The sequence below is a fragment of the Rhinolophus hipposideros genome, assembly GCF_964194185.1.
Source record: "Rhinolophus hipposideros genome assembly, chromosome: 3".
Taxonomy (NCBI): Eukaryota; Metazoa; Chordata; class Mammalia; order Chiroptera; family Rhinolophidae; genus Rhinolophus; species Rhinolophus hipposideros.
The window spans coordinates 19,710,785-19,738,735 of NC_138049.1; the positions used below are offsets into that span (position 1 = coordinate 19,710,785).

The 27,951-nt window shown below is 43.2% G+C and overlaps 1 protein-coding gene across 7 annotated transcripts in view; it reads left to right on the forward strand.

Annotated features, from left to right (window-relative positions):
• The window catches only part of PLAGL1 (PLAG1 like zinc finger 1), a 106,199-nt gene extending 78,571 nt beyond the window's left edge, over positions 1-27,628 (forward strand). For 2 of the 7 annotated variants that reach the window (XM_081044958.1, XM_081044960.1), the window contains 4 exons: positions 1,769-1,800; positions 6,165-6,238; positions 20,171-20,650; positions 25,276-27,622. In XM_081044958.1, the coding sequence (XP_080901084.1) occupies positions 20,499-20,650; positions 25,276-26,515 (1,392 nt within the window). In that variant the 5' untranslated portion in view covers positions 1,769-1,800; positions 6,165-6,238; positions 20,171-20,498 and the 3' untranslated portion in view covers positions 26,516-27,622. Of the gene's footprint in view, positions 1-1,283; positions 1,676-1,768; positions 1,801-4,596; positions 6,239-20,170; positions 20,651-25,275 lie in introns of those variants that run through there. The other 5 variants (XM_081044961.1, XM_081044957.1, XM_081044963.1 and 2 more) reach the window with 5 other exon arrangements.
• The last annotated feature ends 323 nt before the right edge of the window (positions 27,629-27,951 follow it).

The window sequence follows — 27,951 nt, forward strand, 5'->3', positions numbered from 1 at the left end:
TCATATTGTTTCCCTAAAATGGTTCTCATTTGCCCTGTATATTCAACTCAGAGTGTGCAAGAGTGTTGTTAGGGCCAATTCAGGGAAGATTTAGAACTCTGTAAAGAGTTTTGTAGAGAAACTTCAGTGTTCAGTTATTGCATTTGTTCTTTTTTGTGCACCTCTTTTTTGTTTGTTTTTTTTGTGTGAGAGTTTTTCCAAGGGAATTAGCATTTTACTGATTTTAATGTATATAATGGATAAATCCAGGAGCATAATCTGTATGTCTGCTGTCTGAGGTCTCTTTCTGTAACAAAAGCCCGAGCATATTGCTCTCCTGATTAAAAACTTTCAGTGATTCTTATTAGTTAGGACTCTTGGTTGCAATTGACAGAAACTCATGGGACCATTGAAGAATTCCAAACAGCCAAGTGACAGGAGCATATTTGCATGTTAGAAGAATCACTGTGACAGCAGCATTGTGATGAGGATGAAGGAGAGCCCTCTGCAAACAGAGAGAGACTGAGGAGCCAGTGTGCCTCTCAGTCTCCCGGATGTAGCAATGTCCCTTCCCACTGACCTAACTGGACCCCAGGCTTCTTCCTCACCAGGCTGGTAGTGGTTTTAGAGGAAGCCGCGTGAAAATGGAGTGTTGGCCAATAGAGTGGGCTGGTCCTCCATTCTCTGGCATACCTCTTTACCCTCCCCCACCCCTCCTCCTCCCCACTGAGTTTTCGGGGTACCGCAGATTGGAAAGTAGTGTACTGTCCATGTTGCTCATGTCAGATGGTGGAGATTGGGGAGAGGCCATGTGGGTGTTCATTACCCACCTCCTCTCTCTTCCCTTGTGGACCTCACCTGTCTGGTGTGAGAAGGGAGGCGACTGTCAACAGGCCAGATCCCTGTGAGACCAGAGTGGCCCCACACTCTGGGTGCTCTGGTTTTCTGCTTACTTGCTTAACGCACCCTCGCCTCCGTGTTCCGTCCCTGCAAGTTCTCTTCAATTTAGAACGTGAGACTCACCTTCCTAATAACTAAAACAGAGAGGGCACTGACTCGGCACACTCTGCGTCTGCAACAGGGTACGTGGGCCCCGGTAGCTCTTCCTCTCTCAAGTCCATCTCCCCCCGGGCTGTGTGTTCCACAGGCCAGGCAGACTTCGTGGGAGCTCGTGTAGCAGGAAAATGGGATTTCCTGGTTGCTAATTCTTATACATCTGACGTTCTTCCTGCCTGCTCTCTATTCTAAAAGTTCTGATCTCTGAATAATGGCTGCTATATCTCGGCTTACCTAGAATCCTCCAGTTTGCAGCACAGTCTTTGTAAGCCTCACCTGAAGGTCTCAGACATTCAGCCACAGAACTGAAATGGAATTTGCTTTGAGTACATGACTGACCTCAAAGTCTGAACCCCCTTAGACATTTATTGAACTTGATGCCACAAGTACCTACCTTACTGCAATATCTGTGAATCAACAACTTTGTCGAATTAAGGTTTTCTATCCTTTCTCCTAGGGCGGGACTCCCCTCCCCCAAACCACCTCCGTTTCCAGCTCACTATCATTTCCATCTTATGGAAATCCACAACCCCATTCCCTGTCCCAGGTTGCTGGTCTGGGAGGTACATCCAGGCTTGGGAAGCAGGGCTGTCCTGCGCCTCAAGACTAGCAGCAGTGGCTTCTCTCTTTCCTCTTCCTGGTAGACTTCCATTTTTTTCCTTTGTTTTTTTAAGCAATTTGGAGTTTAAGATAAAGGCCTTAAAGATAACTTTGTCTGCCTCTCCCTTTCTAGGTATTTGCATAGGAATCAGAGGAGTTAATCTTGTGAGTAAACTCTTAATGTCTGCTTGTTTCCTTCCTTCTCTACCTGCCACAGGGTCCTAAAGCACACAATTGCTCCCTCCCCCCGCCCCAGGCCACCAGTGCCTTTGCAGAGTCTGCCTCCTCTCTGCAACAGGGGTGGGGTGGCCTTTTTTGAAAAGTAATCTGGCTCCAGTTCTAGCAGTTGAAGCTCGTTTATATAAGCACAGGCATGCACTCGTCAAAGATTCTTAGCACCTTATTGAGGCAGCCTGCAAATCTGCGTCTCACTCCACAACTGCAAGTATGCAGGAAGTAGCCCCCTTTTTATTTCCCCTAATTATCTGAATTCACACTCCAGCCCTGATTTGGGCAGCTTCGAGGGGATTTCATCGCAGTCATTTTCAGGTGTCTTCCCTTCCCTCATGGACTACGTCCTAGAACCTGGAGATTTTCATGGCACCTGGTAGATGAGGGACTTGCCTCTGGCCCTTGGCATATCACAGAAGTGGTCTGTTGAAGCCCTGCAGCAGCTCTCTGCCTCAAGGCCACCAATGGAGGCTGGAAATCCCTTGCTCAGGTCTGGCCTCCCTGAGGACACCCCACCCAGCTCTGTTCTCAAGAGTTTTACACTGCCTTGGGGAACAGAGCTGTGCAAGGGCCACCTTTTTCCTTTCCAGGTCTGGGGGCAGGAGGGGTGGAGGGGAGAGTGTCTTTTCTCACCCTCTAATCCCCTTTCTCCTTTTCCTGTCCCAGAAGTTGAGCAGAATCTCCTCATTGGGTTTAGATGTTGAAGACAGATTGCTTCTGCTATCATCTGGGCTAAAATACAAAGAATTACAAACCCTGCCACCTGTTTTAGATGAGCTTGAAAGGAAAACTGTTGGGAGGACAAAGTTAACGTTCCAGAGCTGTCCTGCCATGCTGGTTTGAAGGCCGGAATGAAGGGAAAACATTACCCAAACAGTGGTAACTATGCACATTAAGAGAAACAAAGAGATTTAAGAGACAGTAAGCTCATAGATCTTACAGTCAGTGAGAAAAATCTAGTATGATTCCAGACTTTCTGACTGTGGAGAGGCTGGGACGTGACAAGGTGAGGAGACTGGCCTGTTACGAACATGGACTCTGAAATCACATACTCAAGATGCAGATCCCTGAGTGTGGGCTGCTTGCTGGCGGTGCGACCATGGCACATTAGCATACCTTCTAAGGCTCAGTATCCCCGCAAGTAAAGTGGGGTCAACACCTCCTATTCATGGTTGTTGAGGGTATTGAGTAAAGTGATGAAAAAAATGGCCATCACCTCTGAGCATCCAATAAATGGTAGCTGTTACTATTGGTGCCAGTAGCCAAAATCAGCAGTGCTGGAGCAGAAGCCGCAAGTCTGGAGTTAGCCGTGCGGAGCCCATGCTTCAGCACAGATGACATTCAGGGGTGCTGTGACACATCAAGTTTAGAGGTAGGTAGATAAAGTGTCTGGAATTTGAAAGAAAGTGTAGGATTGAAGATAGATATTTGGGAGGCCTCAAGTATTTGAAACCTTGGGTTAGGAACAAGGTCCCCCAGGGATTATGCAAGAAGGTAGAGGGCAAGGAGCCAGGCCCACAAACCTATTCACATTTTGAGGGACCCTTTGCAACATGCCTTCTAAGTAGGAATATCCATTTATGGTCTCCGCCTCAGAGGTGTAATCTCATTGTTCCCTGTGGTCCACCTCATTGAAATAAGATTTAGGTGTCCGTAATCTACCACATTTGTTGGGCTCCTTTGCGTCCGGAATTACAGACTGTAGAAATAAAGTTTAAAAACTTACTTGAGAGGCTTTTCAAAAACGAACCTGTACATCTTCAGTCTAGGAGAGTCTTTCACTGAATACCAAGCCAAATTTCCAGTGTTTGGGGCTTGCCCAGTTCTTTCCCACTCAAATTATTAGAAATAAAAAAGTCAGCCTGAAGAATTTACTTAAGCAAAAGCAGGACCAGCTAGAGGTGAATGAGCTGAAACTGGAGGGAAATCCCTTTGTTCACCTCTGGTTTCAGTGCATACTCAGCAGGCGGCCAAACCAGTTCATTAACAGAGAAAGAGGAGTTCTTGAACGCTGCTCCCAGAAGCACATGCCTAGAAAAACATATTGGGACAACAAAGAAGTGCATTCTAGAAATCATACGCTCCAGATTCATGAAACTTTAGTTTTTGTCATTGGTGAAGAAACAGATCATTTCCCCCCAAATATTTTCCCATTTATTTAAAACAATTAACTACCTCTGACCTGCCTACTGGGAGCCAATCCCCATTCCTCAAAAAATGTGATTTTTCTTGCTGCTACAGAGCTCAGAAAGATCTATATTTAGGAATGTTGAGTGGTACAGGGTCATTTTTTCCTTCCATACACATTTTTTTAATATAGTCGATGCATCAAAACCTTTTTCTCTGATTTTGAAATTCCAGTTCAGACCTGAAAAGCAGTCTGCATCCTGCGAAACTTAAATACGTTGTTTTTCCTCACTGCCTCTTCTCCGCTTTAGGAATTGTCCTATAGTGCACAGGACTTTTCCCCAGGGCCACGCATGCCTTCAGGTTCTCTGTTGCCTTGTTAACTATTTAAGCATTACACTGGCGCTGAGATGGCAGGTGGGAGAGGTGGGGGGACTTGATCTCCTCCCTGCCGGAGTTCTCCTCTTTCACTCGTGCTGCTTACATTGAACAGCTTAAGAATAAGCTCCTGTGTGAGCCCTCGGAGGCCAAGGAGGATTGTTGAATTTAGAAAGGAATCGCTTTCTTTTAGTGATAATTTGAATATTTTGACAATGAAGCTGAGCTACTCCACTGCCTGGTTTGCGTACTTCATGTCATGTGCACCCTTTCTAGGGAAGCACAAGAGAGCCCCCGCCTCCAGAATTTATAAATTGGTATTGTTCATTGGTGAGATGGGTAGGAGCAAACGAAGAATCATCCAAAAGAATTTCACTCTCTTGCTTTAATATTTTCTAAAGCCCTTAAAAAAAATCACAGGCCTTTGGAGGCCACGATAAATGTTGAGTATTTTGAGAAGAGAGGTGTACCATGAAGATGATTTGTGAAGTGTTTATAGATACAAAGCAAGGAATACATTTAAAACAAATTCTCTGGATGATTCCTACAGTTTGTTTTCATGAATTTGGATGGGTTACTTTAAAGTTTTAGTTGTCTAAAATGGCCTTAATTTTTTCATTTTTAACTTAAAAGGATGTTCTTATGCAAAATAAACGGACATAGCCTTTTTGATCAAATTAAGAGAAGAAAACAGGCAACCAAATGAAAAAAAACACTTAGGTGAGATATAATTGGCTTTGTTTCATCATAGATTTACCTTTGTACTGGGTAAGAAAATCCTGAAAAGCTTTTCCCCTAAGAGGATCAACTGGTTGGAATAGTCTGAGTTGGAAGAAGCTGAGCTTTATAATTAATTGGAGAGCAGAGATACTGGATTCCCAGTGCTCCCCCAGGATCAGTGGTGCAAAGCTGGCTGCACACTCGGCCCTGGAGACTTGGTGGAAAAAGAAATGTCCAGGGCCCCAGTGATGCTGTGTCAGTCTGTACAAAAGATTTCCCTGGTATCCTAATGCATAGCCAGGTTTGGTAACCACTGAATTGTCCACTCAATTTGGAGCCTTCAGCCTTTTCACCCTGCACATTTGATAAATCTATCTATACGTTTATATGAAGCTTTTGTTGAAAATGAATGCCAGCTTGTTATTGCTCACTTTCTTCAATTCATAATTTGTTTCAGGTTCTGTTATTGCATGGATTTGCATGCCTGTTTTATGGTATTCTAATGCCTGTTTTATGGTATTCTAATACTGTTGATTTAAAAAAATTCCGTTTCCTCTGAGTGCTATTTTGAATATTTTATATGAGCAATTGTATGGGCTTCCCCCCCCCCACACACACTTGCAGAAAGCAGGGGAAAATTTCAGGGTTTTTTCCTAATCCAGTTGCAAGTAGGGCAAAGGATATAATAGAAATACTTAAAGCTCTTCTTGAGCAAGATTATATGAAATATTGAAAATCTTTTTAAGTTACAACATAATATTACCACACCTTTTAAATATATGAGATGGTCTAAATGTTTAAGACTTTTGCCATGGGATATATCTGAGATATTTTCAAATTAAAGGGTAGTCGGTCTACTGAGGTATTATAGACAGGATTTTAAAGTTTAAACGTGATCTGTTATTTATTAAAATGCATGAAAAAGCAGCAGAAAATCTCCTTTATGCCCCGGATCAGCTTTGTGTGCTCTTGAAGAGAAGCTCTAGTTGCAGGATAACGGGGGCGGGGGAAGTCGGGGAGGGAATGTGTTCCTAGTTTCATTCACTGAAGATGTGCGAGATCTTTTCTTACAGGTTTGAACCCTCAAACAAGCTTTTGCGAGGACTCCATGACCACGTGGAAGCTGACGTTTTCTGTCATCGCATAGGTACGCAAGTGATGGTACCTTTTTACAGTGATTTCTCTCTGGGCATGTTTATTAATAAGTGCTTGGAAACACATAGTAATATTAGGCAAGGACACGAGGGAGGTTCCAGGTACTTCAAAAAAAGGTGCTAGTGCAGAATAAATACATTTCCCCCTCAAACTGCAAAAATATTTCAAAGCAGAATTTTCGAACATTTTCTTTTTTTAAAAGCATTCGTACACTCTACATTTCAAGGAATCAGGATGCAATTCGCAACTTTTCATGTCCTCTGCTGCCCGCCATCCACATCCCCATAGTATCTGGAGGTCTATGTGATTTTCTGCCGACAACTCTGTCAGTTCAGAAGCGTTCAAGCTGCCCTGACTACACTCCACACTGTGTACAGAGGATGTGTACAGGTTGCCCTCCCTCTGCAGAAGCTGCTGCCTGATAAGCCTGCAGAAGATGCTGCTTGCATACCAGTATGCTAGGGAAGCCAGCGACAGGTTCGAAGGCTTTCTTTGCAAATACTGGAGTAAAAGCTGCTGCTGAAGTCTGCTGCTCTGCAGACAGCTTAGCTAGGGGGATGGCAAGGTGTAAGTGGAAAGAGCACTCCGCTTAGCTCTGAACACCTGGGTGTGGCTCTGGTCACTGTTGTGTCATCAGTAATGGTTAACAGAAGCTGACACTTTCAGGGCACTGACTGTGTGCTGGCACTTGGCTTTGTATAGCTCAGTACTTGCAGGATCTTATTTGCCAGTGCCCATGGGTAAAAAACTAAAGTCTCTGAACCTGGGTTTCCTCATCTGTTAGCTGGGGATAAAAATGCCTTTCTGCCCATCTCATGGGGCTGGCAGATGGAAATTATTAGGCAGAATAGCATGAGAGGGCTTTCTGAGCTCAACTGAAGTACCTTATTGTTTTACTAAATATTATTTTGGTTCCCTTTGAAATATAATGTTACTAAATAATATTTTGATTTATTGGCCAAGACATTGAAATTTATCCCAACACCAGTCTATCTCTACTAGGAACTGAGCAAGGCACTAGCAGTTCTAATTGTGGGAGTGGGGGGCGCAGAATCTTGCCGTTGTATCTTCTATTTGCTGGGTGATTGGCATTAGAAGAATGGGCCTGATAACCAGTAAGATGCTGGAATGGTCTGCCCAGTACTCGGTGGTGAGTCTGGGGGCTGAAGACAGGTAGGGGGCAGCTAACACACCAGGCAGCGTCCGTCTGAGGAGCACAGTGGGACAAGCCAGGCAGGATGGACAGGACAATCGCGAGGCAAGCAGGAAAGGAAGCCCAACTTGAGACATCGCTATAGGCTACTGGGAAGGAGCAGCAAGCATGCAGCGGTGGGAAATTGAGGCTTATTGTAAGCAAGGTGCCCGGCCTCCAGGGCGCCAGGAGCACAGAGCAGCACATTGAAGCCGCCTGTGGATGGGCTGTGGGATGGACCACACATGTGGATCGCCAGGACAGCTCCTTAGAGAGTGCGCATTCCTCCCATTGAACTGGGTATAATTGTAATGGTTTGTTAAACAAACAAAGGCCCTAAAGCTGTGAATGGGGGAGAGAAAAGAGTTAAGGTGAAAAGGAGAGGAGGCCCTGCTTGCTTGTGTCCTCTCTTTTTAAGCTTTCTCCCCCATTTCCTTGACATTCCTTTCTCCCTTTCAGAGAAGCCAGTGTGGGACCTTGGAAAAGTTGCCTTGTCTCTCTAGTGTCATTTCCTTTTAAGATGGAAACCTGATGAAATCTTTATCATCTTCAAAAGAAAAAGGGAAAAACGGGGGTCATCCTAAAGGACCAGTGATAAATCTTTTCCTATTTCAAATTAAGTATTTCTGGATGAACAATTTGCTTTGCATCATTTAAATTTATTGGAGGTGACATGGGAAGGCAAAGAGGACATTCTCGCTCAAGCATCATGTAGTATTGTGTCTAATAAGTAAGGCATGTGGCCTCAGAGGTGGGCAGACGTACTTGTAGAGGAAAGGGAGTGAGCTTGGACCGGGAGCAGCAATTTCACTTTCTCTCTTAATTGTGTACACAATTTATAGTAAAGAGAGTTCTAGATGCTCATCCATTGAAAAGGCTTTGGAAAGAAAACAAGCAGAAATTGTCACTTAAAACTGCCAATTACATTTGTGTCCATTTGGGTAATCAGATTTGGTCTCAGGCTCACCTTGTGTAAAAAGAACCATTTAGAGTTTCAAAACAGTACATTTTCACCGGCTATGCCCTCAGGGTAATGAAGCTATCCGTAGGGGAGGGATAAGTGATTACTTGTAACTGTTTTCCTGTGTAAAGTGATCTGTTGATGAGCCGTCCTCACTTTCGCTGGCTCCTGGTTCCCTGTAGGATAAGCCCAGATTGCCTGGTTCCTGGGACCGTTTGTGTTTGGGGCACTGCCTCCTGTCCAGGCCAGTCTCCTGACACGTGTGCCTGCGTTCCAGATGGACTGCAGCCCCACGGCAGGCACTCATTACCCTGTGCTGCTTCCTGCCTCTGCTTTTCTGTGTTCTCTCTGCCTGACATACACCGCCTCCTGTGTGTCCACCTGCACACTCCTAGACTCAGCCCAAGTTGCTGTTATAATTTAGACAGTACAAATATTCCAAAAAGAAAAACAAAGAAAAGTCATCTTTGATTCCACCCCCTAGAGATACTCTGCTGATGTATTGTTACCTGTACTTTCAGACCTTTTTCTGTTTATTGAGAGAGATTGTTGTTTTAGGATCAAACAGTCCACCCAAGTCTTGAGCATTTTCCCCACATCTCATATAGTTTTTAAGTTTTCTTCAAATGTTTAACTCATGAATCTGGCTTCCCGTCACCAATGTGACCAGTCTGCTTTTCTTGTTTCTTTTCTCAGTTGAGCCTTTGCCCTCACACACTTCCTGGGAAGGACCCAGGCTTTTCTTTTCCCTAGAATGGTGACCGTATTAGGACAATAGGCTCTGTCACTAATTAGGTAGTTTTGGTTCCTCCGTGCCCTACTCTTAGTGTCCCAGGAAAAGAGATCACGGCTGTCAGCTATAGAAGCCTATCCTAAAAGGGCCTAAAGCCAGTCGCTGAGGATTTGCTGGGAGGGGGGAGGGGGAATCTATTTTCAGCTGTCACAAAGAAATAGTCCCCGTCACTGACATTAAGGACTAGAAAATTTTCTAATACCAGAGACTCTTGTCTGGATTTCAGGACGGCTCTCCACCTCTCACCCCCACCGTGCTACCTCGAGTTCCTTACTAGTCTTCTTACAACAAGGTCCATTCCATGTCAGTTGGGGAACCAATCCTGGACTTCACACTTGCCTCTCTACAAACACTTGTTTGTAGACATTTGATATTTCTTCCTAAATGTTTATATTTAAAAATACAGTGCATGTGGTGGGGAGAGTAAGAGTGTGGAAAATTTAAAAATCTGTGAAGATGTTTCCTTCCCTCCTTTCTCTCAGAGGGGTATTATGCCGTGGAAGTGCTTTGGCCTTGTCTGGGGACGGCCAAGCTGTGCAAGCCCCTGGCATCCACTCTGTCCAGTTGAGGGGAGGGGGCTAGGGTGCTCACAGACCGCTCAGTCTTCTGTGACTCTTTGAGGCTCCCATTCCTGGGCGTCTGCCTTTTCCATTGCTTCTTCGGGCTTCCTCCCATTCCAGCAGAGATAGAGTTCTGTGGGCATTCTCTATCTGCTTCTATCTCTTCTTTTCCTACCTTCCTCTTCCCACATCTGTATAGACCAGAGTGGCTAGCCTCGACTATTAAATAGGTTAGGTATTATCGTCAGTTTGCTAAACATAACAAAGAAAGGGTCCCACCTGTGAAAAGCCTACCTTCTTTTAGGAGAGCGGGCAACCAAACATGGATTTTGAGCTCTTAGGTCTTATTTTATACTATCATCAGTTAGAAATTATTTTGGAACAGCTTATCCAGTTTTTCTAGTGCAAACTTAATTTTCATTTTGCTCATTTTTACCACCATAGACTTGTCACTACACTGTTTTACCCAAAAGGAACTTGGAGAATTGAGAGGCAGAAGGCTTCTTCTGTCCTTGGAGCCTCAGAATTACATGTCCCCACAAGCCTGCTTCCACCCTTTTCCACAATGCAGAACAGATATCCTAAGGGAGGATCAGTCTAGCTGCAGCCTGCCGTAAAGAAAACAAATTCCTCCTCACCCCCAGGACAACCCGTTTCACCATACCACTCTGGGAAGGACAGACCCTGGTGATCATGTGAGCTTCCTGACAGCATCTGAGGCCACCCATGTAGAGCTCAAGCGTAATTTATGAAGTCACTTATAGAAGCCAGCTTCACAATGGTGTCTACTTCCCTGAAGCCAAAGAGTATCATTTGCTCTGTTTGGTCTACAAGAGTACCTCAGCCCCTCCCCCATTCTGTAGGTCTCCTTGCTGCCTTGAATGCCCATTAAGTACCTCAAACTCAACACATCGAAAACTAAACTCCTCACTCCAATGTTTTGCTAGATTTTTCATCTGGGACTCATCCTCCCTTTCCCTGTCTTCCACCACTGTCACCTCTTTTCTCTAACCTAACCTTAGTCCTCATCTAACTGGTCTGTTTACAAAGTGTCATTTCAACCTGCCCTCTCTTCCTTTCCAGGCCACTGTTATCTCTTCTGAGATATGGCAAAAGCCAAATTGGTCTCACTACCCCAGGTCCTGCCACTCTCCAGTATCTTACACGTCCCTGCCATAATTATTGTAAGTGACAAGTCTGTTGCTTTTGAAGGATTCCTGTTGCCCAGCTCCCTGGTCACCGGTCGTTCTTGCCCCTTGTGGTTTGTCTCCTCTAGATCTTCTTGTGCTCTTTGAGGCTTAGATTCCTGTGCTTATGCCTTTTCCATCGCTTCTCATTCTCATCGAGACAGTGTTGTGTTGGCATTCCCTACTTCTGCTTCTCTCTCCACCTCCCTGATGCCTTGACTAGGTAGGTTAGACAGTCTGCTTAAGTATTACAACAAAAAACCCACCTAATGGAATGCAGCAGTACATCACTGACCCTTTGTGACTGGTTTGTCTCTCTCCTCAGCCTGCTTGTCCATAGTGCCCCCATATTTGCTTCATATTCCAATCATACTGAGCCACTTCTTTTCACATGTCCTGTGTTGATTCATTCTCTTGGCCTGAAACTGACCACCTCTCCTTTGGACACTAGGTATACTTGCAGGCTCAGCTTTAACTTTGGCTTCTCCGTGACACCTCTCTTGATCTCCTAAGCAAGACATGATCACTCCCTACACAACTGTGTTCTTTACCCCCGTTGAGTTTTAATTATTTTCACTTTTTTCACATATTTAATAGTATCATATCTGTTAATTCCGAAGGAAGGGCATCTTTAGAGTCACATGTCCTGTTCATGACCCCAGTCTTATGTATCGCCTCTTTCCATTAGTTTGTTTTGCCTGACTTTCTATTTTTGCCAATCTGGTTGGTTTAAAAATTGAGTTTCACTGCAGTGTGTTTTGGGGGGTGGGGGTAATGTTAAGAACTAAAACAGAAAATGTCAGATGTGTAAGTGCATGAAAAATAAATAAAAAAATGGCACGGAATGGGGGCATAAGGAATGGGTTAGGGTTGGGGTTGGTCAGGGATTAAATAGGTTAATGAGGATTTGAGTTTTGCCAGCCAAGTACAATGAAGAGACAAGGCCCACAGAGTAGAAAGTACAAGGGAAATCATTTTAATGATGGACCAAGAAATCTAACCTGGGTAATATTGTACATATTTTCATTTGTCTGTTAGTTGAGTTTCCCCTTCTGTGAAATGCCTTCGTATTTTATTTTTGTTCTTACCTAAAGTTTTAAAATTTCATTTTAAACATTAAGCCTGTAATCTGGAATTAATTTAATATGTGATATATGATATGAATCCAGTTTCCTTATTTTCCATATGGATGACAAATTATTAAGTAGTCCGTTCTTTCCCCAATGATTGCAATGCCAGCCCTGTCATATATTTTCTATACAGGAGTGGGTCAATTTCTTGGCTATTCATTCTACTGCATTGGTCCACTTGTCTAATCCTGTGCCTATATCATACTGCCTTAATTACTGTAGCTCTCTCTCTCTTTTTTTTAATCTTTTATCTGTCTTCCACCTTTTTCTTTTCTGAGAGAAATCATGGTCTGTTTGTGTGATGATGAGAATGATCCAGTAGAACTGGGAACGTCTTGGCTATTCTTGGACATTTTGTGCTTCATAAAAAATGTAGGATGATCTTGTCAAGTTCCAACAAATAACCTTGTTGAATTTTTATTAGAACTTCATTGAATTAACACATAAATATGGAGAGAACTGACAATATTACAATAATTCTTTGTATTTCCCTGTTCATGAACATGGTATATTTCTCCATTCATTTAGGTCTTCTTCAATGTCTTTCAGTATAGTTTTATAATTTCTCCGTAAATATTTTATATATCTTTGGTTGGATTTATTTCTAGATATCTTTGTTTTGTGGTAATGTATATGCTATTTTAAATTATATTTTTGTTTGCTGGCATTCAGAAATACAGTTGATTTTGTATTTTGATTTTCATAACTAAATAGCTTGCCATACTTTCTAATTCTGATATTTCATATGTGGATTCTCTGGAGTTTTCTTTGTAGACAGTCATCTTTCATAAATAATGAAAGATTTATGCCATTCCAATTTTATATCTTTTGTTTCTTTTTAATGATTTATTGTATGGTATACAAGTTCTAGTACAAATATTTAAAAAGAAACAGTGATAATAGGTACTTTTATCATCTGATGAAGGTTTCATTAACTTAAAAATTATCTCCTTTTTCCTGCTTCTTAGTTTGACGGTGCATATTTTGACCATTTAACTTATGAATGATTTTACTGTTAATTAGTCTCTAGGTTATATTAGCTGGATTATTGCTTGCTCCATGGTATTAATCATCATTGAGCATTAGGACTAGCAAACATGTAAAAATAACATATACCCCCCAAAAGAAGGTACACTGGCAAACATAAAGGTGCCTAAGGATCACCAGGGGAGTTTATTACACAAACAGATTCTCAAATGCTAACTCAGCGAGTTTAACTCTAGTGCCTGTCCCTGGACTCTTGCATTAGCCACTATCTTTTTTGCTGTTGTTTCTTAAAAAAAAAAAAAAAAAAAAAAATCCTGTTTTTTTTTTTTTTTTTTAGGGATTTCTTTGTCTCTCTAGGATATTAATGGTAGTTGTGAAGTTTTCTTCTCTCAATAGAGTTTTTTTTCTTTATCCTAGTTGCTTTTTTCGGTTTGTTCTGTGCTATTTTTTCCTATTAGATGCTTTCTTCTGATTTCTGGTGCTCCTCTGCTGCTTGCTGACTTATGAGTGGATCCATTAAAAGCTGATGGAAGCTTTGTGCACTTAGATAAGGCACGTTTACAAGGCTTCCTTGTAGGATAAGGCAGGTAAAGCCTTGAGATTGCCATTTGTCCTTTTTGTTAGCTCTTTTCTTTTGGGATGGTCAACTTTCCCATGGAAGACTCCTTTAATCTCCTGCCTTGGAGGATGCAGGCCTGGTCACTGGTGTTCTGATAGCCAAAAAGGGTAAGTATACAAACTCCCACTTAATTCATCCTGTGCCAGCATGGTACCCGCTCTCATGCCCTCCACTGGGAGTGTGTCAGAAGGCTAATAGACTTTAACCACCCTTGCTTTTATTTCACCCCCACCTCCAGAGGTACCTGATTGCCCATATTTATGAGACATTTGATGGGTTCTGTAGGGTAATTCAGGTTGCTTCATAGCTTTTTATTAATGGCTTAGAATTAGCTTTCTTAGGACTGCTAAGTCATGCACCACTTGTTTACCTGCTAAGAAGATAAGAGTGTAGTCACTAGGTTAACAAAATGAAGTCTCTCGAGGTGACACTTAAGAGTCAGTAGGCAGCACACCTGATTGTTCGGGAGGCTGTGGGGGAGCAGGCGGCGAGGTGTAAGGTGGTGCTCCCCAGAGCAGAACAGAGGGGCAGGTCAGTCAGTGCTTCCCACCTGCAAGTACACATGGGAGCAAATTGTTCCAGTTATATTAAGGAGGGGATGTCTAGCAGGCCATTGAATGAACAGTTCTGGAGGGAGCTCAGAAGCACCTTTTGTGGAGCCAGGGTCTCACCAGACACATTTTTCTCTTTCTAATTTAGCCACGGTTTTTAGTGACCTACTTTTATCTCCACCACGGCCACCTTAGACCAAGCCACTGGGGTCTCCCCTGGACTTTTATAATCACTTCCTCAGGGGTCTCCCAGTTTTACTCTCTCACCATGAGGAAAGAGAGCTCATTCCTCTATCTGGCAGGGAGTGACTGGGGAAAGTAGGAGTTTGCCAGGTGGACAAGGGTGGCAGGATATTCCAGGACGGGACATAGCATGGAAAACACAAAAGTGTGAGAGAATGGGCACATTAAGCACATAGCAAGTGGACTGATCTGTGGCCTCGGAAGCCTTTGAGACACTGAGGGAGGGAGGTCTGCAGACATATCAGGGTAATAGGCCTTGTGGGTCCAGCTTAAGAGTTCATCCCAGACAAGAGCCTCCTTCCAAGTGATGTGTCAGGTCAGGTGTTACTGGATTTTAATATCTTAGTTCTTTACTGAATATTTGTATTTTAATAAAAGAATTTTAAAGAGCCTGACAAATTAATCCCTATGATTTGGCAGCCTGTCCTCCAGTCAAAAGGTAGGCCTGTCTTACATGATAGGATCTGTTAAATTATCATCTATACCCATATTTGAAATGACATCGGTACAAGGGGTTTACTGCTTGAATTTCAGAAGAAAATTATTATAGAACTTTTGTTTTTACTTTAACCTGATTGAGGCAGAAAATATATGGCCCATGGATTAGGAAATAGGATCAATGATTTTGTGAAGAGTCAAAGTGAATTGTTGGTACCAAGAGGGATTGTCTCTTTTTTCATCTAAGTCAGTGTCCTTTAAGCAGTTTGAATCGAGGACCTCTTAGAAAATCTGAAGAAAGTTGTGGTCCCTCTTCCCGTAAGAATTCCAACATCCATGGCTCTTTATGTTGCATAGAGTTCAGACAGTTCATAGTCACGAGCCACAGAAGCCAGCCATCAGCCCACTTAGGAACCTCTGCTCTGAGTTAAAGCTGAAGACCCAGCCACAGCCATCTGGTAAGGTGCTTGTCAGGCCTCACATCTGTAATCTTCACCAGATTAGCCCCATGAGCCCCTGTTTCGCTGATTAGACATATGATGAGCCCCAACTCTTGTAATGGCATACTTACTCACATGCAACACCTAACAAATTTTATGACTCGTGCTCATAATAAAAAACAAGCAGTAACAACTACCTGGAGGTTCTGAGTAGCTTTTTTGAGCTCCTTTTGATGTTTCTAGGTAGTTTTTTCATTGATGATACTTGCTACCAAAGTCCCTCAAAGAACTGATCGTGAGGGAAGCATCGTCTCTAGAACTTCCTCAGAGCCAAATAACCAATGAATTTCCATTTACCCTGCTCCATGACTGGCTGTTTATTTTGTGAGTATAAGAAGAAAGAGAAACTTATTAGAGGCTCTTTTTAAATTGGCCTTAAATAGAAAAACAATCCTAGGTTTTGGGAGTATAAAAGACGGGGAAAGGTTTGGAGTAGAATCTTCTTATCTACAAGGGATGGTAATGAATGGAATCAAAAAAAGAACTTAGACTACCCAAGTTGGAAAACTAAAAACGGCAATTCACTTTCCTGTCAGAAATGGGCCTTGTATTGTGTCACTGGCGACAATGGAAATAGAAGCCAGAAGTCGTAGTTTATTTTGAGAATGTTGTAGAACATTTGTCCCCCATTAGATGATTGTGTTACGCAGCACTGGGGACGCCCTGGAACTCCAGTTGTGCTCTGACCTCTCCCTCTACCGTCATATACCATGAGCCCTCAGAGAGTACAGTCCTTCCTGGCTGTTACCATATATATATGTTCTTATTCCAACCTGAGCCTCTCTCAACCCTAAAATAACCAGCATGAACAGAGCGAAGCAGATGGCGCAGCCCCCTTTGGCGGACTGGCAGATCTGTGTCACTCCCTCAGTATTTTTAGAATCAAGGGGATTGAAAATCATGTCCTGAGATGTTTTGGGGGAAGACTTACTATCTTCCTAGGATGACAGGTGTTGAAATGTTACCTTATTGAAGACTCAAATGCAATCTGCATGTCAAGTCACAGAGTGGACTGATTATCTATCATCAGGACCATCCCTTTGTCAGTTCTGCTAGGATTGTTGGTGGTTTGCCAGATAATAGAAAGTTAATCACAAGTCTGTTTTAAGGATGTGGCCAGAAAGCGCATCAGGTTTCCACCCACGATTGGAATCAGTAGCAGCTAGCCAGCACTGGTCAAGTACGTGTGATGGGAGACGTTGTATTAGCCTCACGGTTTATTTTGTAAAAATAGCTGAGCTTTGATCCTTGGCCACAGTGACTTTATAGTCTGCTGGGGAAGACTATTTTTATAGAAGTTTGTGATTATATCATGAAAACTGTGTACATATTTATATTTGAAGGTCCATATTAATGAAATACACAGTTACAGTGAGTGAAATATTACAGCCATTTGTAAATTTGAATTCATCATTAAAAAAGACTTCCTGAAGAAATTAAAGAATGCTTACTATCTTTTAATTATTTCAGTTCAATATTTGAGGACCAGCTTTGCACTTAGCATTGGGTTAGGTGTATTTAACACAGAGATCTAAAACTCAAAAAGATAGTCTTGTGGAAAGACTTTTATAAAATAAGTTAAATAACTATAAAACTGTGTAAGTGACTTAACTTTTTGTTGTTGTTGTTCTTTGGGAGAAAGTTTGATGGGGAACAAAGAGTTGGAGAAAATGTGCCTCACAATTAAATAAAATATGGCTGTGTCTGAAACTTCTTGGTTATATACCAACCATTTTTGAAGGCCCAAGAGCACTGTAGATGATAATGTCCTTGATGCTGGACTTCTGAATCTAAGGAACTGGCTGGAGATTGGATCTGAGAAGGACAGGCACCTTTTCTTTTAAATTGAATAAGTCTTTTTCCGTTGTATTCTTGATGTGTTGGTAAGCAGTCAGTGACGGTTGGTATCTGTTGAGAAACAAAGAATGCAGGCTCATTTTTACTTGCGCCCTCGTATGTCCTTTCTTTGTGTGTAAGTGCGTGGATTAGCCAGGCTTCCGGTTCCTTCCAGTGGGAATAATGGTGAATTATACTACGAAGAGAATGTGTCTTTTTTCCGTTATATCCATAGCTCAATGGTTAGAACCATGTGCCAGCTGATGGTTTCTACTTTCTATAAATACCATATATTTGTACCGTGCATTTTTAGATTACAATGTGCTTTCAGATCCATATTGTGTCACTTGTCCCCAGCAGCCCATGCATCAGGTAGATGCCACAAATGAGGACACTGAGACTCAGGACTTAGCTCACAAGTGGGGAAGCTGGAGTGTGAACAAGGGGACATTTCTACTGTATTCACAGAACAGAGTGACTGGTCCACATCAGTTCCTCCCATGCTGCAGGGAAACACCTGAGGGTGAGTCAGCAGCATGGTTGTGTGTGAAGGAAAGCATAGCCTTGCCTTCGTCTCTTCTGGCAGTGAAACTAAGAGCCTGCCTGTGCTGTTCAGTACAGCAGCCATTAGCCACATGTGGCTCCTTAAATTAGGTAAAAATCTGTTTCTCAGCATCACATTTTGAGTGTTTAATATCCATCATATATATGACATTCCCATCATCATAGAAACGTCTATTGGACATACTAGTCATCTTTCTTAAAGTAAGAGTTGGGAGAATGAACTCATTGAGAGCAGTTTATAAAAAGAGTGTGTGCCGGGGCCTGCTGTAGGTGAGAGAAATACCAAATCTTCACCCCGAACCTGCTCCTTCTGAGTGACTAGTGATATTTTTGAGTTCAGCTATGAAGAGAACAAGGAGATGAATTTCAACTTCAAGTTGTGTGTATTTTTTAATCTTTTCTGGCAGACCAGGGAAGAACACAGAGCAATTTCAAATGAATGAGTGTATTTAAGGATGATGATAAATTCTATGCCTTTTATAGCCAGGCCGGTATTAGCTAGACTTAGCCTGGAGAAGAACTAGGACACATGAGACCTGGCAGCAAAAACTCGGCCATACAGGATAGAATTCCTGGAAGGAACTATTTTGTTTGTGGCCAGGGTTGTTGGGGATGCCTGAGAGTCGGGCCTCAGGCAGGAGGTGGATCGCTGTGAGGCACAGGGAGCTGGGGAGACAGGTTGGACCGAGCCAGGATGGGGGTTCAGTTTAAGTTCACCACACGTAGTCACAGAGGAGCAAGGTATGTGCGAGCTGCCACCAGAAAGGTTTGGTGCCAAGATACTGGCTGAACAGGCCTGTGTGCCTGGTTGAGGATTGGTGCTGAAGCTTCAGGTCAGGAGTGTGCACGACAGTTCTGAAGGGTCCGAGCAGGTGGGCCGGAGCGCAGGGGTGTCACCTGCTGTCGGCTCCGTATGAACTCCGACCAGACACTGTAAACATCCGAGCTGCATGAAGAGGGACTTGAGGAGTGTGCTGCGATTTTTGCCCAGTAGGAAAGGAATGGCTGTTTGCCTGTGTACATGTGCTAATGCGGATATTCAAAGGTGCTTGAACTGTTAAAGTCAAATTTCATCTAGCTAGATTCCAGCTTTCCGATCTAAAAGTGACTGACAAGGTAAGTAAAAATGAACTTTTCACAATAAAGAGCAACTCGAAAGACTTGGCAATAAATGAATAACTACAGAGCACAGATTCTTTGCAGACCTACCTGCTGTGATTGGTCCGTTTACCATGAGTGCACTGCTCACTTGGCAAAGTACAGAGAAGGCTGGCCTGTGTACAAAAGCTACTCCAGTGTGTTTAATGTAAGCATAGAGTACTCTAGTTGGCACGTGAAAGGTTAGCGTCTACCCGCCTGAGAATTACTCCCTCTAGAGCAGCGCAGATAGGATTGCCAGGGTTTTGCTCTGTTGTTCATGACGTTGCCTCAGACTCTTAAGGCTCCTCAAATGGTGGTCCACGGGTAGAAAAAGAGGAGCCTGGTGTTGGATGACTTTGGGCTGGAAGGGTGGTAATAGTTAGGGTTTGAGACAGTTGAGGTTGAAGAGACAGCAGGCCTGCCTAGAAGCGGCTCACCAACTGATGGCTGGATTGGCCCTCCAGGGTGGGGCTGAGAAATGAAGCAATGTCGCCAGAAACAAAAGGCGAAGAGATTAGTACAACGGTTTACTAGAGGATGATGCCTACACATTTAAATGAGGGCTGAGCCTCCCCCACCCCCATCAGTTTTGTTTCCAGGGGAATATTTTGTCTCCCCTCCAAAGGCACATCAGTGAACTGAACTAGCTTTGTTCACATTTTGTTTACATCATAGAGTTGAGTTCTTCTACACGGTAACCTTACAAGCAAATTAACTGAGATGTATACAAATTATTTCATCTCATCCCCTGGAAGTTTAAACAGGTGTGATAAACAATGTGTGTTATGCTAACAGTGAGTGAAGAGGAGAGCCCAGGGTTTGAATAAGCAGGGATGATTTTTGTTTCTGTACCAGTGAAACGAACACACTGAGGAGTTGTGTTTTGTTTTGTTTCTCCCAGTTGGTCACTGACCTGAGCTTGTGGTTTGAAGTTAGGTAATACTGAGTCTATGGAAATAGCTGTCTCTACCATAAAGGAAAGTGTGCTTCATCCACCATCACAACACTGTGCGTGACTCCTCACCACTCAGGAGAAGCACAGACAGGTGGATCTATATGCAGAAGGCCCTCTGAGAGCACACAGGGAGGATAGAGAAATGCGCTGCATTAGAGCCATTTACAGGAACATGCTGATGCTGGGTAGTGGCTTCTGAACTGGTGGGGGAGAAAAGCATTGTTTTCAAATGGCTAATGCAAGAAAACGGTTTCTCTTCTCTCCACAGACAGTCTGGTGATCCAGGACATGCCCCAGCTCTAGTGATGCAGGTTACCTTTCTGCTCCTGGAATCGCATCTGTGCCTCAGACTCTCCTCCCAGCCTGAGACTGCACATTAACTAGCATGTGGGACAGCAGGAAGCAAAGCTAGTGGTTCCTAAGAGGCCCATGTCTGGGGAGAACCAGGCCCAGGACCGCAGCGTTGCCTGTCCCCTGGCCTGGCGTTCGTCTGTGGTGGCTCTGCTGATGTGCTCAGCACCATCCTTCCATTTGTGCTTAAATGGCACAGCATTTGGTCAGCGCATCTGAAAAGGAAGGTGTGAGAAGCAAAGCCCATGGCCACCTACCCCTGCCAATTATGCGGCAAAACGTTCCTCACCCTGGAGAAGTTCACTATCCACAATTATTCCCACTCCAGGGAGCGACCTTACAAGTGCTTGCAGCCAGACTGTGGCAAAGCCTTCATTTCCAGATATAAATTAATGAGGTGAGAGGCTTTAGAAAAGGTATGTACTTTTACATATGCCTTTCAATGGCTTTGCTGTCCTCAGACCAAACACTGCAGGGAAAGGGACACAGCATGTGGCTGCATTTTAGCCTTTAAAGCTCCAGCTCCAGTGATTACTGTAGTTTTATATGACAGTTTTGCTGTGCAGCGTCAGTTCATTCTTTCATCAAATATTTCTTGTGTTCCTCCAATACGGCAGGTCTAAAAACAGAAAGATGAAAAGACCCGTGGCTGGGGAGATAGTCATGCAGACACAAAATGCAGTCTGAGTGCTTTGCCAGAGCTGTGCAGGTGGAGGAAGTTGTTCTCCGCTGCTTGATGAGATCCGGGAAGGCTTCTCAGAAAGGTGGAACGTTAGGCTGTGTGTGAAGAAGGAACAGGAGGTGGACAGCTAGGAGGTTCTGGGATGGCCCAAAGCGTCGGCCTTAGACACGTGTATGGAGGGGAGTGTTAGAGGAGGAAGGGGTGAGGCTCACAGTGGAGGCAGGAAGGAAGCTGCCAGCAGGCCTGACCACTGTGTGGATGGTTTGTTTTATTCTAATGAGTCAAGTAGTGAAGAACATGATTTCATTAGGACGTCGGAAAGGTGACTCTGGTAGTAACGAGGAGAGACGAGGCAGGGAGACCAATTTGAAATCTGTCATAGTCCAGGTGTGAAATGTGGAGGGCTCATCCAGGTCCTGACAGTGAGGGGGGCGGAGGAAACACCTCCAAGTGTGAGCGTTGGTCTCAACTTAGGTCTAAAAGCCACCTGAACCAAGGGAATTTTGTTGGGTATACAGGTGTTGAGTATGTGCACATCATCAGATTTCCAGAGGCATCCAAGATACAAGAAAGGATAAAAACCAGTTTTAGCAGATGAGTCTTTAAGAACAACAACTGCGTTTAAATTATTTCTTGAGTGCCTGTTAGGAACTTCCATGAGGGAAATGGATATATGAGATGTAGCTTCTGCCTCCAAAGGATTTTTATATCATAGAAAAGACAATATACAAAATCGATTTAAGTTGCGCTTAGTGTGATTGACAGCGAATGAATGCCGTGTCTGTGGTCCCCTCAGAGCCACACACGCAGAACTCCCACTCATGTACTTCTTTGCTGCCTGCTTACGGGAAGTGTGTCATTTGCCTCTAATTTTCATGAAATGAACTTTAAAGCTTCAACTTTGCAGACTACTCACATATAAAATATATAGGTGATTGTCAAAATTTCATAAGACAGGCTTTCCACTTGAGTGGTATTAGCGTGGACCACATTTTTATTAAAGCTTGGAGTGCCCCTGGAACAAGGCACTAGAAAGAGTTAAAAAAAGAAAGATGTAAGTTATGCTCCTGACCCTTAAGACTACCTGTTATACATCATGTAATACAATAAGGTGATTTTTAAAATAAGCCCATAGATGTGTAGGTGTTTTAAAATTCCAACGTGTTCTGTACACAGGCCCATTTCTAGTCGCCATAAGTATAAGTATTGCGTGCCTACTGTGTGCACCAGTTTTGTGGCAAAGGCTTCCTGTTTTACAATAAGCTTCTCGTGTGTACACAGGAATGATCCTTGCTCGAACACTGAAAGCAGCGTTTGCTGCAGTTAAGCCACAATGAGGATATTATAACAGTGGATAAAGACCAGAACACACATAGGAGCTAAATATTGGGAAAAGATAGTGGAGCTGACAGATCATCAGAATGGCAGGAATTAGGTGGGATTGCTGTGGTTAGCACACTGAAGGTGTCCTGAGCAGTATTTCGGAGGTGGTAGTTCTGAGCCGTTCAGTTACGAGTGTGAATGAGGCAAAAAAAAGAAGCAGTGTACTTTGTGCAAGAGCTGTCTGCCACAGCCACCACGTCTTGCCTCTGGCATGAAGCGGTGATCTAATAAAGGATGAGAAGAGTGGTGAGATGGCAGGATGCTTTAGGGTTTGCTTTAAAAAAGAAAAATAATAAAAGGGAGGGGGGCAGCATTCCATGCCATTTCCCTCAGTTGCAACATACGCTCCATTTTATAAGCAAGGTTGAGAGAGAAAATAACTGACTTGCCTAACTAGAAAAGAGAACATGGGTCCCAGTACAGCAAACAAGGAAAGCAATTAGATGGAGACAGCAAAGGGTGAGGAGAAATGATTTGGCGGCAGATTGAAGCCCCCGGTTAGAAGTCTTAATGTGAGCAGTTCCCCCTGCAGAATGAAGGCGACCCAGGTGACACCCACAGGCGGTGGTATTGGGTGGTGACCACACATAGGACAGACTGGTGGTCTCATGGGTTGTGAGGTAAGAAGAGAAGGTGAGGGAAGGAAACAAGTTGTTGAAGTAATTTCATCTATAAGATGATTGTCTTAAATTGGGACGGAGTAAGTAAGGGATAAATTAAAAGGGGAAGATGGGATGAAGGCAGAGGAAAGAATCATAAAAATTCCAGAGGGATGGGCGCTGGTGCTGGTGAAATGTGCAAAGTGCTATTACTGCTCAGGTGCTGGTGCCATCGACCTGTGACCTTCTCGTAGTGGTACAGGGGCGGACGGGGGTGGGGGGGGGGTAGGAAATCCCAGGTCCAGAGTGGTCACTTGGCATTCATATCTACTCCTGGTGGTAAATGAAATTGAATCAAATAAAAATCCTCTACAAAGAAAACAACAGAGAGAGGCAAAAATAGAAGATCCAGGACAGAGCTTTGGGGTCCTATTTACTAACGTAGGACCAAATAGAAAATTGTTTAAATGTCAAGTTTGTGAACCAGTCCCCCTTACATCTATTCTGATGCTATCTACAGATCTGTTGTATAAGAACATGGTTATTTGCCCTCCGACAGATTCCAAACACCCTTTCTGCTACCTTCGAATGTATTGGAATACATAAGGAACGTGCACACCTAGCATCATTTCAGATCTTGCAAATACCTATTCATGCGCTCCTGTTCCTCAGTGTTGTCTATACTTGTCGTCAGAACCCACTACGTTATCTGGATCCCTTTGCATGCTGAGCTCTGTGTCCTGGAGGGAAGGGGTGCAACTTACTTCTCTTTCTCTTCCCTGCCCGCCCACAGCAGGCTACTTTTTTTAAGGGATAGAGGAAGGAGATGTCAGGGTTTTGCTTTTTTTATATTTAAGAAAATGACAAATTAGACGTAGATCAGCTGTATGTTTTGGAACTGGTGTCCAGTCTTGGTCCTAGCAGGGACCACCACTGTTTCTAAACAGCTGTTGCTGTAGATCCCTTACTAATTCTACTTCTAGAAAAGGACCAGGAATGGACCACATAGGTAGAAGTTTGGGTGAAAGGTATTAGTACTCTTTGACTTATACTGTCTTTAAAGAAATTCTTTTTTATAGAATGAGTTGTGTGAAATTCTTTTGTATCCAAAGTCAACAAGCTCAACTGCACTGAAATTGTCAGTAGGACAAGTTTTAGCTCCTAAAGACAAAACACCGAAGAGTTAACTGTCAAACGGGACATGAAGCAACCTGTGTTGTCTCTGCAAGCCACAAGTTATAATTAAGGGTGCAATTTTGTAAGAAATACAAACACAGAGGACTTAGTGTTTTATATGATACATTGAGTTATTAAAATGTATTTAAAGTTTTATGGATGACAAACTCAGGGTTCCCTTATAACATTGAGTTTTTAAAAACCAACAGAATTTAGATTTTAGGAATCAGTGGAACTATGATAGAAACGGAAATGTGATAGTTTTCCAAAACTATTTTGGGCTTTACAAATACAAATATAAAATAGCTGTTTTGAAATTCCAGGTTGACTAGGAGGGCAATGGCTTGTCCTCGAAGCTCAGTTAAAGAGACACGTGCAACTGCTGGTACGAGTAGCAGCTTAGTCCTTCTTCAAAAAATCATTCATAATTTTGCCAATGAAATTACCAGTGACCTTCAGGAAGTGGGTTAAAGAGACCTAAGAGGGCTCTTGAAGAAATGGAGACAACGGCTGCACACATCTGAGATGATAGCTGATAGGAAAGTATTAAATGGAAGAAACCAAGATGTCGGCATAAAGATCTCACGAGAGGCACGAGGTGGTGGGGTTGGCATTGCGGGTCCAATTAGACACACGCTCTGGGGTTAAAGATAGACTTCTTAGTGTTAGGTCTGGGGCTTGAACTTTTTGTCTCACTCAAGACCAAGCAGGGACTGTATTAGAAACCATAACCTAAAATGGGGGGTGGGTGGATATGGGGTTCCATGTAGAAGGCAAATTGAGTCACTTGCATATTCAGTAATTTTCAGAGTATATAGAATACCCATTTAACCCCTTCCTGAAAAATATTTTCCATGATCATGTGTGTGTGTGTGTGTGTGTGTGTGTGTGTGTATTAACTTGTATACATTTAGAAATCTGTATCCATTAGGAAAATATGTTCTCAAAGCATATTCTTTCCAGGTGTGAAAATTGCATTGCGTCATTAGTTGTACCTGGGTTTTTTTATTACCAAGTTTTAGGTATTTGTAGAATCTAGAAAATACAGAAAAGTATTTTAAAACTGAAAATGATTTCTTATACCACCACTTAGAGAAAATTATTAACCTTTAAATTGTTTCTGTACCTTTCCTCGGCTCTTAAAAAACTGAGTCTACTGTGAAATTTCCCTTCTGCCCCTAGGCACATGGCTACCCATTCACCGCAGAAGTCTCATCAGTGTGCTCACTGTGAGAAGACATTCAACCGGAAAGACCACCTGAAAAACCACCTCCAAACTCATGACCCCAACAAAATGGCCTTTGGGTGTGAGGAGTGTGGGAAGAAGTACAACACCATGCTGGGCTACAAGAGGCACCTGGCCCTCCATGCGGCCAGCAGCGGCGACCTCACCTGCGGGGTCTGTGCCCTGGAGCTAGGGAGCACAGAGGTGCTGCTGGACCACCTCAAAGCCCACGCTGAAGAAAAGCCCCCCAGTGGAACCAAGGAAAAGAAGCACCAGTGCGACCACTGTGAAAGATGCTTCTACACCCGGAAAGACGTGCGGCGCCACCTGGTGGTCCACACAGGCTGCAAGGACTTCCTGTGTCAGTTCTGTGCCCAGAGATTTGGGCGCAAAGACCACCTCACACGACATACCAAGAAGACACACTCACAGGAGCTGATGAAAGAGAGTCTGCAGTCCGGAGACCTTCTGAACACCTTCCACTCCATCTCTCCCCAGTTTCAACTGAAGGGTGCCACACTGTCTCCTTTCCCTCTAGGAGCTCCTGCACAGAATGGGCTTGCGAGTAGCTTGCCAGCTGAGGTACACAGCCACACCCACAATCCCTCAGAGCAAACCTGCCAGCCAGTACAGCCGCTGCCAGAGCCCCTGGTCCCCCTCCCCCCGGTAGCCTCCCCGAGCTCTCCCCCTCCGTCCCTCCAGAATCACAAGTACAACACCAGCTCTACCTCATACTCCCCACTTGCAAGCCTGCCCCTCAAAGCAGATACTAAAGGATTTTGCAATATCAATTTGCTTGAGGACTTGCCTCTGCAAGAGCCTCAGTCACCTCACAAGCTCAACCCAGGTTTTGATCTGGCTAAGGGAAGTGCTGGTAAAATAAACCTGCCCAAGGAGCTACCTGCAGATGCTGTGAACCTAACAATACCTGCCTCTTTGGACATCTCCCCTCTGTTGGGCTTCTGGCAGCTGCCCCCTCCTGCTACCCAAAATGCCTTTGGGAATAGCACTCTCACCCTGGGGCCGGGGGAATCTCTGCCCCACAGGCTAAGCTGTCTGGGGCAGCAGCAGCAAGACCCCTCACTAGCCATGAGCACTATGAGCCTGGGCCAGCTCCCTCTCCCTCCCATCCCCCACGTTTTCCCAGCTGGCACTGGCTCTGCCATCCTGCCTCATTTCCATCATGCATTCAGATGACTGGTTTTTAAAGTATACTTTTCTTACTCTGGAAGATGTTTTAAGAAGCATTTTAACCGTCAGTTGTAATACAAGAAAAGATTTGGAAAGCAGAACTGGGAATATGGCTTTTTCAGTGATGACTGGCTTCAGCTAAGAAAGTTCTCGAACTGCATGTATCGTGCCAATCTGTCCTGAGTGTTCATGCTTTGTACCAAATTTAATAAGCAAGTATTCTTTAATGGAACTGCAACTATTGTCATAACCGACATCCAAACGAGGGCTGCTATATATAGGTGTTTGTCAAATTGAGTTTAATCGTAAGCCATGATCATAATAATGTTAACTAAATAACTTTATGTGGCACTGCCTAGTAAGGGAACTTTGGAAAGGTTTGGATTTCTCCAAAATGGGAGAATTTTTTCAATAAGAAAATAACCTTTATATTGCATATTATAACTAGGCTGTGTATTTCTTTTCAGGGATTTTTCTACCTTCAGGGTTGGATGTAGTTTAGTTACTATTGCCATAGCCAACCTATAGTTTTACAGAAACAATTTCTTGTGGAATAATAGACGTCTCCATTTTAAACAAGCATTTTAAATGTAGTTTGAATATTTTCCACAAGATGCTACAATGTGAGTTATCACTTCATGTATCTTAAAGAGTAAACTGGTTGTCAGTTACATCTGACAGAAAAAAAAAAAAATCACTGTGTAACCAGGTTAAGTGGTAAAATAATCCAGGCGTCAGTCAAATAAAAGCATTTTGCTGACTTTAATATTGATTATATTTTAACAGGAATTTAAGAAAATATTACTGGAATTTTAAATATATATATATATATTAAACAAGAATTTTCTTTGCTCTGTCTGGCTTAAAATACTACTCTGCTTAAGTATTTTTAATCACCAATAAATAAATGCATTTTAAATTCATCATTTAAGTCAATATTAGTTTTATTCAAAAAGTATAACATTTTGCAATGTAACTATAATCTATCTCTTGAATTTGGTATCTAATGAGTTTTAAAAATATGAAACCTAACCTTTTTTTAAAGCTCCTTTGTCTTTTGTGTTTAGAGGCTTTCTATATGAAGATATATCTTACATATAATAAACTCTACAAATCCTGAATATGGCTTGGTTAATTTTTTACACAGAGCCACCGCGCGTAACCATCCAGATTTAGATACAAAAACATTGCCAGCTCCCACATGCCCCCTCCTGGCCATTACTTCCCCCGCAGAAACTACTATTCTGACCTCTATTCAGCGTCTACTAGAAACCAACTCTTTTTGAGTAAAATTATGATTTAATGTAGAAGCTTACATGCTTCAGTTAAATTCACAGCACTAAGAGCTTATTCCTAAAAGTGATAGCATCCTGATCCTTCTATATTATGTAATTTCTGACGTATAGGTCAGAATACTAGCTACTGACGTTTACTCTACCCTG